This window comes from Sardina pilchardus, chromosome 3 (assembly GCF_963854185.1).
Source record: "Sardina pilchardus chromosome 3, fSarPil1.1, whole genome shotgun sequence".
Lineage (NCBI taxonomy): Eukaryota > Metazoa > Chordata > Actinopteri > Clupeiformes > Clupeidae > Sardina > Sardina pilchardus.
Genome location: NC_084996.1, coordinates 4,005,173 through 4,020,359, shown reverse-complemented (window position 1 = coordinate 4,020,359; position 15,187 = coordinate 4,005,173). Strand labels below are relative to the sequence as shown.

The window sequence follows — 15,187 nt, the reverse complement described above, 5'->3', positions numbered from 1 at the left end:
ATGCCCCCAGAGAGAGTCTTCGAGCGACTGTCCCGTTTGTCCTCCAGGTTCAGCACACGGAGGATCCGGTCCACTTCGTCCGGAATCTTCTCTTGTGGGTACCCTTTCAGCTGTGAGTACGTGACAGGCAAGGACAGATATGAAAGCGAGACAAGGGGATGGCATGAGTGAGACAGAGAGAGACATAAGGAGACCACGCAACATATGCCATTGCTAAACACCCACCAAACAAGCCTGATGTGTGTGTGTGTGTGTGTGTGTGTGTGTGTGTGTGTGTGTGTGTGTGTGTTTCAGAATAAAAGCACTACTGTAAATGCCCACCAACCAAGCCTGCTGCTGTGTGTGTGTGTGTGTGTGTGTGTGTGTGTGTGTGTGTGTGTGTGTGTGTGTGTGGCAGAACAAAAGCACTATATACCCACCAAACAAGCCTGCTACTGTGTGTACAGTATGTGAGTGTGTGTGTGTGTGTGTGTGTGTGTGTGTGTAGGTGCATGACTCACCTGTGCATAGAATAGCAGATGCTCTCGGACTGTCAGGTTATCAAACAGTACATCGTGCTGTGGACAGAGGCCCAGACTGCGGCGAATAAGAGACATGTCCTGACTGATGTCATAACCGTTAATGTAGGCCCTGCCACTGGTGGGCGTAAACAGACCTGCAACCAAACACACATCACGACAGTTTGAAGGAGGAAGCAGGCTGAGGATATCCATTAAAAGACCTTTGAACCAGAACTAGTCATTTATTACTCATTAATTAATTGTTCATCTTGCAGCAGTTGGAGCACTCTGATGCGTGTGTGTGTGTGTGTATATGTGTGTGTGTGCGCGTGTGTGTGTGTGTATCTATGTATCTATATACAAACGTTTTTCATGTTATTCTTAATTCTTCATCTACAGTATATGTGTTTCACAAGCTACTGACCTGTGAGCATGGATAAAGTGGTGGTCTTGCCGGCTCCGTTGTGTCCCAGTAGAACGGTGATCTGGCCCTCAAACATGTTCAGTGTCAGATCTCTCACTGCTTCCTTTGTCTTGTTTCCCACTTTGAAGATCTGGAAGACATACACATGACACATTCTCACTTACCTCCCTGAACTCTCAAAAATGAATCCAAAAAATGACTGTGCACTTTAGGGCTGCCACTAACGATTATTTTTGATAGTGGATTCATCTATTCATTATTAGGAGTCAGTTGAGAACATAAGTAAGGAGGCATTTAACAGTTGACGACTAATCGATTAATCAATGAAATGACGCAGCCCGGGTGCACCTTTGTGCATTTTTGTGCGGGTGCGTTCGAACGTACCTTGGCTAGATGCTTGATCTTGACTCCAGACACCAGACCAGCTGGCTCCTCCTCTATGAACTCTCCCTTCAGCGCCTTCTCTGCATCCTCCTCTTCCTCCTTCTCCTTCAGCAGGGCGACACGCGGGGTGCTGCACCAGTAGGAGGGCTGCAGGGATTACAGTGGTTACGTCGGACACATGTTGCTATCGTCTCCCCAGGCATAACCTAACACACTTCTATCTACACGCGTTTATACTTAAAACTGTTGCTATCGTCTCCCCAGACAAAACCTAACACACTTCTAACTTCATGGGTTTATACTTAAAACAAGATTTTCTTTAACTTAAAACACTGAAAAAAAAGAAAACTGGACTTCATTTTCTAAATACCAATGCACAGGATAACTGCGACTGGGAAAGGGTTTTCGCTTTCTTTTAACTGTACATTTCAGGATGTGCATGTGCACGATTGTGACTTACCAGCAGGAAGTAGTACCAGGGCCGGGGGACCCCATACTCCCCAGGGAAGACGGTCTCCATGTAGCAGGCCAACATGCCATAGAGCACAGCGTCCAGCAGCAGCAAGCCCATCACCTGCGCCAGCGAGAAGTCATCGTCCACGCTCACCGGCTCAAACAGATTACTCCACTGCACCCCTGTGCCTGTGGGGATGGATGGACACACGTGGAAAACAGTCAAAATCCAAAATACGATACTCAATTAATATGCTGCTGCATGCACACATGGATGAGAACAACGTATTTACAATGAGCACATCTATCCAATGGACATAGGCCGTGAATGTTATTCTCCATCTGTTTGAATGTTATTCTCTTTCTATAAGTTGCTTTGGATAAAAAGCGTCTGCTACAGTAAATTAATACATGTCAATCTAATGTAAACCTTTATGAAATAGAATAGTTATTAGAGTCGTTGTAAAAATGTTTATGAAACATAATAAGAGTAAATAGCTAACATATTAATGTTAATATTTTACCAATATTTTGTTTTGTTGTCTTTATACTTGTACTCTGCACAATGAAAATAAAGTTGAATCTAATCAAATCTAATGTAATTATTGTATATTTTAGAATTAGGGCAGTACAGCTGACCTTTGCCTTCGAACATGCCGATGAGCTGAGCTCCCATCGCCATGGCAACATTTGAGATCAGGCAGGCGGAGACTTTTTGGGCGTGGCTCAGCAAGTCATAGCGTGGCCACAGGAACACGTAAGGCAGGTAACTCAGGAAGTAAATAAAACCACCTGCTGCAGCTGCAACATTAGCTGTAAACACAAACATGTATGCACACACACACACACACACACACACACACACACACACACACAAACACACACACACACACACACACACACACACACACACACAGACAGACAGACAGAGAGAGAGGAACAAGTAAAAAAATTGCTTAAAGGTTAATAAGAAAAAAATCTACACGTACAATCTATAAACCTTACATAAAATTTCCATCCTGACATCTAATAGAACTGTGTTCTGTGCCTTATTCATTCACTCCAATGGACACACAGACCAAGGACATAGAACACTTTGTGCTTAAAATGGACTCGAGGTCATTGAAAAATGGCATATCAAGTTGTTTTTTTTACATTCATAAGCACTAAAAAAAACCTGATGACAACTGACAATGTGCCATTTGGGCTGTGGATGAGTAGTGCAATCAAAGAGATATGTATTAGGTATCCCTGAGGTCTGTCGATGAAGGCGACGTCAGTGGAGGAGATGAGGCATCTGGCAGAATAAAAGCACTCGAGTAGGCACAAAGGAATTTACAGGGAACAACAGGTCTTTCAGGGTCCTAAAATAACCCCTCTTAACAAACCTCTCTATATGTGGGGAATGGTCCGTTTCTGTAACACGAGGGATGATCAATCTTGTGTAAGAAGATAGCTACCATACAGTAATTAGCCACGGTTTATGCATTGATTTTGCAAAAGTTATTCAGCTATGAAGTTAACACATGGGGGCAGTTAATATGGTATTAATATGGTTTTGTTTCTTTTAACTTGCATTAAATACTGGTTTTACTTGTGATCACATGGTTTCAGTGTCTGTATAAGTTGTGTCAAGTGCCTGTGTGTGTGTGTGTGTGTGTGTGTGTGTGTGTGTGTGTGTGTGTGTGTGTCAGTCAGTCAAGTGTGTGGTTGTGTACTGCAGTAAAAAAGGGAATTGTCCAGTCAGCTGACTGTGATGACAAAAGTTAACTTTAAAGCACAGCAGCCATGCAACTGAGATCAATAACGCACTGACCCACCAATAAACAACCTGCATCTTATCACTCCTGAGGTCCAGAAGTAAACACAAACATACACTCACAAAAATCACAAGCATATGCACCCAAAGCACTCATACCAGGCCACTTCACATGAACCTCATGACACAACTCCAACAGCTGGCTCCCTCCTCTCTCACTTCCCATTTCCCGGAGACCTAAACACACACACACACACACACCCACACACACACACACACACACACACACCCACCTCTGCAGAAGAAAGAGCTGATCATGAAGCTAAAGTTGATGGTTGCTACGGCAAACACCAGCAGGAACACAAACACCAGGGTTGGGTCGCTGTAGGTCAACACAGCTCCTTTGGTGCTGACCTATCAGAGCACAGCAAAGCATTGAAAACATGGTCAGCAGCCAATCATATGAATCACATCAATTACACAATAGCCATGCAAAGCACCATCACACTCATGTCTACTGACCTTCACACAGACGAGTACCGTGACAAAGAAGATGGAGATGGAGAGGAAGAGGAGGAACATGAGGAACCAGGCAGTCCAATGGAGCCAGTTGCTGAGGCCCATCATTCGCATGTACTCCTGCAACACAAGAGTGCATTTAGTTTAACACAATGTCATGTTAATGCTTGACATTAACAGTTGGTAAATACCCCTCCACACACACACTGACACAAGCAAATCCACAGTCTCTGTCTCTCTGTCTCTCTGTCTCTCTCTCATTCGCGCACGCACACACACACACACACACACACACACACACACACACAGACACACAGACACTCTCCCAGACCTTGAGTTTCCTCTCTTTCTCCTGCACAACGGCTCGTATGATGTTGAGGGAGGTGTAGGTGAAGCTGAGCACCAACAGCAGGGGCAGCTGGTTCTGGATGACCAGGATGAACACGTCGTAGATGAAGGCCGGGTAAGGAAAGCGCGACACGACCACGCGCGTGTGAGCCAGCAGCGACTTCGCCGCCGTTTTGTTGTACGCGCGCATGATAGCCCGGTCCACCGCATGCTGCAGAGTGAGAAAGCCCTCACGATAATATCCTGCAGGAGCACGAACACACACACACACACACACACACACACACACACACACACACACACACACACACACAAAGAGTGAAAAATAATAAAATACAGGCAGATCATATACTCATGGATATAATAGAAATTGGGCCATTATTATTAATATTATGTAAATCAAATGTAATTGTAAATGTAAATCTAGTTTATGGGATAACTATTCAAATCTAGCCCTATTCCAATCTAGTAATAATATGTAATAGATAGCAATAGAATAGAATATATACTTTTATGATGCACTACTGATTTTTAACAATGCAGCTCAGTACTTTTACACATTCATGTACGACTATCTTTTTACAACGTGACACAATAGAATGTTTCTTTGCATGTGTTGCTCAACCATTCTGCCAAAGATCCTGCTTAACAGACTGACAGAGCACTTCTCTGAAACTGCTCTCCCAGAAACAGAGTCTGACTTCCGCAAGTCCAGATCCACCACTGCCATGGTCTTTGTCTTACTGCAAGTATTCGGGAAAATCAGAGAGCAGCACAAGGACCTTTTTATAGCAGTCATTAACCTCAGCAAAGCCTTTGACACTGTAAACTGTTGTTTGAGTTGTTCTGGAAACATCTCTGCTAACTTACTAGGTTGCCATCCAAGTCTCTCTCCATCGCGCAGCAGCTGCACGACGGGACGCAAGCCAGAGTCCTCATGGGAGCACTACAATCATCGCGTCAACAAGTTGGGTCAACATTTGGGTCCTGGCCCTGCATTAGCTGACGTCTGTAAGTCACCCAGGATAAAAGCACCAGCCGAATGATTGGATAATGATAATGATGTTCTCCTGGTGTGCTGTCTCAATATGAGCCTATTCAACATCCGGCGACCCCACACTCACCTCAGACTGAATACTGAAGAAAACAACTGAATCATCAAAGCTTTATTAGCCTTGTGGACGTCACTGCATGAGGGTCTTCCACCAAAGGTCAGCACCAAAGGTCAGCACCAAAGGTCAGCACCAAAGGTCAGCACCAAAGGTGCAGTCTACCACATGGTGTGGGTCTCCACTATGCTCAATGGAGCAAAAACATGGACCTCACACACACGTCGTATTACAAGCTTTGAGACCTTCCACATTTGATGCAGTGAAAGAATACTGGATAGGCCACACTATCCTCATGCCTGACCGACCGCACCCTTCCTCTCCATGCCCTTCATGGGGAAACTCTGTAATGCATAACAAGCTGTCGGCAGACAGAAAAGGAGTTACAGAGACTACAAAGACCTCTTGAAGCGCTGCTAAATAAGTTTAAGGCATCTTGTACCTCTGACACACAATAGTTCAAGCCTGGCAGGTTACCTGTGCCAGGGCAACCAAAGAGATATACGGTACGCCAGCTTTCTTTACTTTCTTTAAAGACATGCCAAACAACCTACAACCTAATGATCACATCGGGGCTCTGTTGCCCCACCTGTGGGTGCGTGTGGCTCACCTACTGGCCTCCACAGCTAAATGAAGCGGTGCCAATGCCAACTGTGTCGCCATTGGACACGATGGACAGCTAGACGAAGACTATTGATCATTTCACTAGTTTGCCCATTGAAACGCTTGGTATAGAGTGCTCATGCTCAGATTGGCAGTTGGCCGTGGTCCTAGGATGCATATAGCACAGGGATTGGGAGTGAAAGCCTGTCTATCATTCTCTCTGGGCTTCTCCCAATGTTTTTTTTTTTAGAAAACATCATTCAGTTTTACCCAACAATGTAGAACATCAAGCTGGTGGTACTGTAGGTCTACGCCTGTCAAAAGACTGCTTTTTCATCCTCTTTATCTTATCACAAAAGGCAGCCGGCGAGTGCAGAAGACACGCTCAAACACTTTCTGATTAACCACATCTTAGCAAAGATACCGTCTTAAAAACTGTTGGATAACTTCACTTTGCACATTTACAAATTATTCTATAGGCTTAATGTGACTGGAAATTACCACATCAATCTAGAGGAGAACATGCTGTATTATAGCTTGTGTATTTTACAGGACATCTGAATACATCTGCAATTATGACTTGATGTGCCAAGATTTGTCTTAAATGTTTGAAATTCAAGTAATATGCAATTCACTCCCAACCCAGATGAGATTTCCAGTATCTGTGAAGGAGGATCATCCCTAAAATCCAGCACCCACGTAAAGCTTTTATTTGAGTAGGATATTTTTTTACAAACTTCAGTAGCTAGGAAATTAATCCATATTTTCAATTGATTTGAGCTATTTCCAGATCAAATGTGGCAAGATAACGTAGTGCGTTCAAGTGCGTACTTGCAAACACTCACAGCATGGTATCTTTCAACAGACCCTGACCATGACAAACAGCAACAGGATTTAAAAAAGACAAAGCTTCTCTCCCCATCTCCAACACAAACTGGCATCCCACACCATCAGTACTACGGAGGATAACAGGGAAGTGCCACAGTTGTCATGGGAACCCTCACAGAGAGAATCCCCAGACTGAAGATCCACAAGGAGCAGACAGAGCCAATCAAACTGCTTCTCAAACCACATCGCGAAGCAATCAGATGCTTCCGCCAAACACAGAGAGCCCTGAGCAGGAGCAGTGAAAAGGCAGGGGAGATGTTCACCACCTGGCTCGTGACAACCACCACAATATTTACCCAATGGCTCTCAATCAGAGGCACATGCTTGCCAAATGTCTTACAAACATTCAAGTAATCTACAAAATACTATAAAAGTATGTAGAAACATGTGAACCGTGGCATGTGAAATATGCCAGCTTGATGATGTGACACTCATGAAACTATCAAAACACTACTGAGATGTTTCTCTGAGTAAACAAAGGAAAGTTCTCTGCGCTTCTGCAGTTATGCGACAATCTGGTGCAACCAGGCCAGGACAGAGGCGCATGGAAGAAGAGGAATGCCGGTGCAACACAGATGTCTTCTTTAAGATTTATTTAAAAGGTGCAAAACATTATATTTCGACGTTACAAACGTCTTCATCAGAGTCCTCAGAGATGTTTCTCTGAGTGCTGCTGCTCACCTGGCGTGCCCCCCCGGGGGTCGTGCTGCTCCCGGGGCCCAGGTAGCTGGAAGAGGGGGAAGAGGCTGAGCGTGTGCCAGTCCAGGTCATTGTTGGGGTTCAGCTCCGACCTCTCCTTGGTAGGCGCAAACCGGGGGCTGTATGGGAACCGCAGGTGATAACTCACCTGGACATACAATAAATAAATAAAGAATTGTATAGCATGCACAAGAGAAATCGGGAAAAAACTCTTGCATCAATGTTTGGTCATCACTTTTCAGTCTCATGCAATATACTGTACTTATTATATGGCTCTCTAGAATGTTGTTGAGGGAGCTCCCATTCACTTTGAATGGGCCTCTCAACGTTCTACCGGTCCGTTATATCTGCATATTGACCGCTCCGAAGGTATAATGACCGCTGCCAATGGCAACGGGTTCACTCCGCTAGTTGTTGCGGAAGCCACGAAACGGTAGCCAAGTCATTGCTAAAGACACATTGAGATAAGTTGATTTTCTCGTTTTGGCAAGTAGCCATATAATAAGCGCGATAATGTATAGAACGCCGGTCATTATCTGAAAAGAATTGGCTATGGCTATGGCTATGGTTATGGTTATGGTTATTTAGCAGACGCCTTTGTCCAAAGCGACATACAAATAAATAACAATACAAATTAAATTAACAGTGAACAATTACAAACTAGGGAGAATAGTAATATTATCAGTAAAACAATAATTTTAAGCACTAACCTAATGAGAAATAAAACAGTGAAATGAGAATAGCAATCAAATAAGTCACTCAGTTAATTATATATAATAATAATAATAACTAAAGCATGGTATGGCTAAATTTAAGGACAACAGAAAAATAAATTTCAAATTCTATCAATAGACAAATTATAACAAAACAATACTATTATACAAACCATAACACATCACAAACTCAAAGGACTAAGTGCATATTAAATAAATATGCCTTAAGACCCCTCTTAAAAGATCCAAAGCTGTTGCTGGAACGGAGAGCACTGGGCAACTCATTCCACCAACACGGAACCACTGAAGAATAGGATCTACAATTTGATCTAGCATGTATGGTTGGTCGACATAACAGACGCTCCTCAGAAGATCGCAATGGGCGGTTGGGAATGTACATCGTGATTAAAGAACTGAAGTAGCTGGGAGCAGATCCAGTCAGTGTCCTATAGGCCAGAGTGAGAGATTTAAATTTAATTCTGGCTACTATAGGGAGCCAGTGGAGAGTAACTAGGAGAGGGGTTACATGTGTCCTCTTTGGCTGATTGAAGACCAGTCGTGCTGCAGCATTCTGAATCATCTGTAGTGGTCTTAAAACACAAGCAGGTAGGCCAGCTAACAGAGAATTACAGTAGTCCAGCTTGGAGATAACCATTGCCTGTACAAGAAGCTGAGTGGAATCTTGTGTCAGATAAGGTCTGATCTTCCTAATGTTGTACAGGGTATACCGACATGACTCCGCTGCGCGTCGGGGTTCTGTCCGTCCTGTCGGGAATTATTTTCCGATAATGACCGGCGTTCTATACATTATCCCTTACATATTAATGCACAATCTACACCAAGTTGGTTGTCTTATTCTATCTCATTGTATTATTTTTAGGAACAGAATAAATGAGCCTGTAGATTATTCTTTAACTCTGCTGTGTTATGGTCCCCTTTTAAAATTCAATCACATAAATGAAATCAAACTCACCAACCCCATTAATATAAAAATGTGCTGTAATTTACAAACATCTGTGAACCTGTACACGGACACTGAACATGAGAGCTCCCTTTCACTCTCTCCCAAACACTTCACCTCTAATGGAAGAGGGTCATCATCATGGAGGAATGTGTTCTCAAACACCACCGCAGCCAGAACTTTCCCTGAGTGAGGATCTGTCTTCACAAACTCTTCAAAGTGTTCTTCTGTCTCGAAGCCACGGACTGGAGACAAAGAGAAAAAAAAACATACAGTAAATATACACACACACACACACACACACACACACACACACACACACACACACACAAACAAGTCTGTTACAGTTAACTTTCCAACTGCATTGCTTTGTCTTTGTACTTGTTCTTGGCACAATGACAATAAGATTGAATCCAATCTAATCTTCAGTTATTGCACTGGCTTCTCTCTCTTTACTTTGCGAATGTGTGCTTAAGAAAACACAACTGCTGCATGAATCTAAAATTACAGGCACACCATGAACAAAGACGGTGTTTACTGTTGTTGTTACACCATGCTGAGTTCAATTAAATCTGATGAACTATCCAAATTCACAACATTTCAGTCTTCAAGAGGCCCAACCACAAACGCACTGTGCATCTGTACCTCAAAACATGATAGAGTAGGCCTATCATCAGTCCTGTACAGTCTTGTAGTACTTGTTAATTTGCCTGATGCCTGGAACCATGATTCACCATGAATTCCAAGCTTATCTTTATTTTAGTTGGTTTTGCTCTTAGAAATTATTAATAAAAACATGGAGGTCAGGAGGAAGTCATTGACATAAAGGCACACCAGTGTTGCCTTCCACAAACAGACACAATCTGGAGGTATGCACACCAAAAAATGTGGCTTGACAGAAAGCATACTGTAGATCCTTGATGATTAAATAACAGGATCCTATTTCTTCCCTCATATCACTCAACACCATTCAGCATCAGCAAATAGCGGTGCATTATTCTCCAGCTAAAGCTTTCCCCCTTTCTTAATGGACAGTTTTTCCTAAATTGAATTCTGCTTCAAGACACCCTTTGACAATAAATTAGCATACTACTACTAGAATCCCTGCCTGTTCACACTGTGTGCACTCCATTGCTTGGAAGCCTCATGTAGTGGCCATGCGATATGGGTCACAAAGGAAAAGTTGCACACCCAGTGATACAGGCCTGACAGGATAAAGCTGTTGGAGCATGCACACACATGTCCATATCCGTGTGTGAGACAATGTGTGTGTGCGTGTGTGTGTATGTGTGTGTGCTGTCTGTAAATATGCTACTCATCTGAGTCAATGAGTGACCACAGAGAAGGATGACTTATCAAAACAGGCTCTGACAATTACAACAATGCTAGTTTGGACATGCAATAACCCTCAGCCTAGTCCATTTGTGTATAAATCAGTTATCTAAATATACTGGATTGGCACATAGCACAGCTGTGGCCAAGAACCAAAGGGCAAATGAAGACACTAAACATTAACGTCATTAATTGTTAACTATTTCTGGTAACTTTTTATAGGTAGTACTATTGAATTTATTTCTAACAGCAACCATCGTTCACTGCTTGTTCACTCAGTTTATTAACAGTTCATTACCAAAGACTCATTAGTCACTATTCTGTATCCCACATCATCACAATATCTTCCTCGGGGCTTCGATGAGTAAGCCATTTCTGCCCACTTCTGTATTTACCATCATAAGCTCATGTCATGCTCTTTCCAAAAATACCAGTGGTCTTCAGATAGTCTTCATGCCATGAGCATGAAAGGAAAAGCTATTCAAGGACTTGTCTGCACCATCTAAAGAAACGTCCTTTCTTTATTTTTGAGGCCAATCAGATGAAGTGTCGACTTGTTTTCAGACCAATTAGATAGTGTTTTACTGCTTGGTACCCACCAGAGCCGATGGCCATGACCCCCAGGGTGCGCTGCACATCTTCAGCCACCTGGCGCACCACGCTGGCATTGCCAGGGACATAGGCCAGCTGGAAGTTGGCAAACTCCATATGCAGGGGCATGTAGTCCACCGAGAAGCTGTTGTAGTGTGTTGCATTTGGGTAGTTTTTGAAGGGCACCCGCTGGCGCAGGACAATCAGGATGGCGGAGAAGAGCAGAGGCAGAGCGACCTCCACCAGCGTCACCAGAATCTGCCGCTTCTGTTGATGGCGAAGGGCAAAGGCGAGAGGACAAGAGACAACAACAAGCAAGAACAAAAAGTAGAGGAGATGTAACAACTTCACACTGCCTGCGTCAGGACTTTTCCATAACTTCCTCTATTCTTGAAATACATAACTCAGAGTGATATACATTCACCCCACTGAAACCTCTTCAAAACTGAAGAAAGGGGAAAGGAGGCTGAGCAGCGATATTGTTGTGGTAGTTATGGCTTATCATGTTTACACTTTGACTGATAAGCTACAACCTATCAGACGAAGCCAGATACTTTTAGCTTTGAGTGAATGCTGCATGCAGACAGAAACAGCTAAGGTGAAGAGACATTCACATAACTGAAGCACAAGAGATAATACACTATTTGTGAGTCTAATGAGGAGTAGTGTCACACATATTAGGCAGGACTACATCTGCTGTGACACTCCCATTTCAACTTCCTTGAATAGCAAGTACCTCAGATGAACTCTCTCCCTTTTCTACCTCCCTCGCTTACTTGCTTTCCCTATCTTTGAGCCAACACTTGTAAAGTGACCGTACTGGGCCATATCTCCTAGCAACCACAACTGGATCAAGGGAGGTGAGGGAGGGGGTAACAGACAGCCTTTCAGTAAAGTAAGACTGGTTATCCCTCACACTGCTCAAAGGGACTTTGTTTTTCACAGTCTTTCACAGTCTTGAGCAATTCCCAAGTCTCACGTTGCAGTTACACCAGAACAAAGATTATGTTAGCATTATGTTAAGACTGTACTCTTAAATAAGCAGGTCACAACATGTCTACTTTTACCTCAAACATGTTGTTCTGCAACACACAACTTCACCCATCACAATGAAAACCATCAGAATATAAGCTATAAGGTATTTGCTATGCATCAATGTTTGATGTTGATCAGTATTATAGAGGCTTTGACAATAAGACCACAATAGCACTTTGACAATAACACTAATAGATATGGACCTGCTGTTCTGGTGCCAACTCATCCATGAGGGCACACATGTACACATATACAAGAGCAAAAACCAACATTGATTTATTTAAGTAGTTTTAAGTAAACCAGATTTTCACTGCAGTTGTTGCATGATTTCTCAACTGCTTATAATTAGGTAACAGTCCAAATTCCAATGCCATGATTGAAAACAGTGTAGTGTCAAAAGTGAGGTAGGGATTTACATGGAAAACTGATTTCCCAATGGTTCACTATTGCGAGGGAACTACAAAAGGAGCTCTAAAAATAAATGTACAGTACACCTCTCAAAAATAATTCCCTTGTCCCTTCGGGAGCTCGGTAATAGTCCTCATATTTACGAGATATTTTTAAAGTCTTTCCTGATTTCATGCATGCATCTCTAACATGAAACAGTCTTGCCAACCTGCTGTAGGTAGTTCTTCCACAGAAGTAATCCAAACTGCCGTAGCACAGCCATTCTATGAGGTGAGAATGCAAACCTGATTGACACAACCTACAGAAAAGGGGTAAGAGAAGCCAAGCACATCAATTCACAAGGCACAACAGGCATTCAGAAGAGAAAAAAAACAATCTATCATGGATTTATCATTATGTAGCCTACAAACTCAGTTGCCCACAGGGAAAGATCAAACTGGCAGAACTGAGGGGGCTCAGGGGCATCATGCTCTTCTGGGAGAGACGTTGGAAAGACATCTCCCCCTGGCATTCCACTCAACCTCTGATAGGCTAACATTTGTTGTTTTCACTGGTTAGTTGGTCAGGAGTGAGATGATAAGAATGTAGGAGTAAACTGAAGACCATATGTATTTTAACCACTTTATCCAGAGGCAGGCTTTAAACCATGACAGACAGAGGAGGATGGTTAACACCACTATTTAACATAATGGATGTGTATTTTCTTTGAAATATTGAGTAAACGACTGCATTTAAAACCTTTACAAGAACAGTGCACTTGCTGTACTCCCATTCAATTCCATTCCACTTCATCCGAGATTAATGATGTACAATGTAAGATTAATTTCACCACTGATCCCTTGGACTTTGACCAATTTCTCAACTGATAATTGGTTTGGTGCCAGGCCAGCTGTGTTGTCTTGGAGTTGGACCCAATTAGAGGTAGGCTACAGTAGAGTAGGGTTGGGTATTAGCAGACTGCAGGTGGGGAACCAGTTCTGCTTCTAGGATCTAGTGTCGTCCTCCAACCCCCTCCCCCATCCCAAGCAAAAAGGTGTCATCTCTGAACTTGTTAGTCGCACCAATAAATGAACACATCCAACAGTAAGCCATTTAAAAGATGGTAATACGACAATATGGAGAATAGCAATTGTTATGTCAATAAATAGGCTATGTTCCACGAACAATGGTAAACATTCAGATTAAGGCACATGCACCTACAGCATTGCTACATTATAATGTGATGAATACGGCATGTGGTGCAACAAAAATATGAAGTTCCTGTAGTTCATACCATACATTGAAAAACTCCACTTCGCGAGTCGAACAACACAGACAAGTTTTATGCAACACGCCATTTTGCCTGTCTCAAGGTACCTGCTACTAAACTATTGAGGGGTTCTTTTTTTCAAAAGTAGCTTCAAGCAGGAAACGCTTCACTAGAGACGGAGCAGCTCCAGTTACTTGAGAGAAATTGACCAGCTCTCAATTTACAGGTTCCTATCTCATTACACCAAGTCAAAGCTCACCTCTTGTTATTTAGTCTACAAAACAGCTACAAAGAAAGACCTGACACTTTCGGACAATTTCCACCATTATATCACTAATGAACTGCACGAAATCAAGACAAGGGGACTGATAGTTTCACCTTCGGATGGGAAAAACACTCATTCAGTGTGGACCACTGATGCGGCCTAACAGTGGAGGGCGTTTCGGCGAAATGCATACTCTACTAACTATATTATGATTAAACATTCCCCCATATCAAAAAGGTAATGTAATTTATATTGGGCCATTTACAAAATAATTCTATTTTTACGACGTTCTACCACAGACCCACAGCGATTGGCTAAAGCAGCTGTCCATTACGTTCTTTCCTTTCATGACATGCCTGCAAGGCTGCCGAAAACCGTTCGTAATACAATCAGAAATAGCTTTTGTAAGCTAACTTGCATAGCATCGTTCAGAATAATGATGTTATATTTGACAGGATATGATTATATAAAAAGACAACATTACATTAAAGACAAAATTACCTCAGATAAGTCGGAATGGGCCCACAGATGTCATAGGTTGTCCTTTTTTCAACGCAGTAACGATACAATCGTCCGTCTTATTAGCGGTAACATTGAGTTATCTTCGCGTTCGGGCACTTGACCGCGGTCGATTTACTGGAGCCTTTCCAGATAACAAAGATGTTAAATTATGAGTTATTTCGCCTTTAGAGCGATGACACTGCAGCATCCGATGAACAGAGCTTATCCATTGTGCGAACACACCATCATCAACAAACAGTCACGTGACCAGGCAAAACAGCCTAGCTCTGTGTCACGTGACCTATGTTTCAATTTCAGGGATAAAACAGCTGGCGGTTTTGTAGAGACTCAAAGCTGAAGCGTAAATAGCCTACATCAAGAGATTAAACAAAACGCATCATGTAATTAAATATATAACACAATGAAGTATTACATGCTAGTAGCAT

At 42.7% G+C, this 15,187-nt stretch overlaps 1 protein-coding gene across 1 annotated transcript in view; it reads right to left on the bottom strand.

The window, feature by feature from the left end:
- Positions 1 to 14,981, bottom strand: part of abca3b (ATP-binding cassette, sub-family A (ABC1), member 3b) — a gene marked incomplete in the record, with an annotated part of 38,194 nt that extends 23,213 nt beyond the window's left edge. Inside the window, 14 exon segments of the mRNA XM_062531373.1 lie at positions 1 to 110; positions 501 to 655; positions 925 to 1,054; positions 1,309 to 1,455; positions 1,769 to 1,950; positions 2,401 to 2,574; positions 3,814 to 3,934; positions 4,043 to 4,159; positions 4,371 to 4,630; positions 7,669 to 7,834; positions 9,478 to 9,605; positions 11,292 to 11,550; positions 12,935 to 13,024; positions 14,742 to 14,981. The exon segment at positions 1 to 110 is cut by the window's left edge and continues 46 nt beyond it. Coding sequence (XP_062387357.1) covers positions 1 to 110; positions 501 to 655; positions 925 to 1,054; positions 1,309 to 1,455; positions 1,769 to 1,950; positions 2,401 to 2,574; positions 3,814 to 3,934; positions 4,043 to 4,159; positions 4,371 to 4,630; positions 7,669 to 7,834; positions 9,478 to 9,605; positions 11,292 to 11,550; positions 12,935 to 12,988 — 2,003 coding nt within the window.
- Between the last annotated feature and the right edge of the window lie 206 nt (positions 14,982 to 15,187).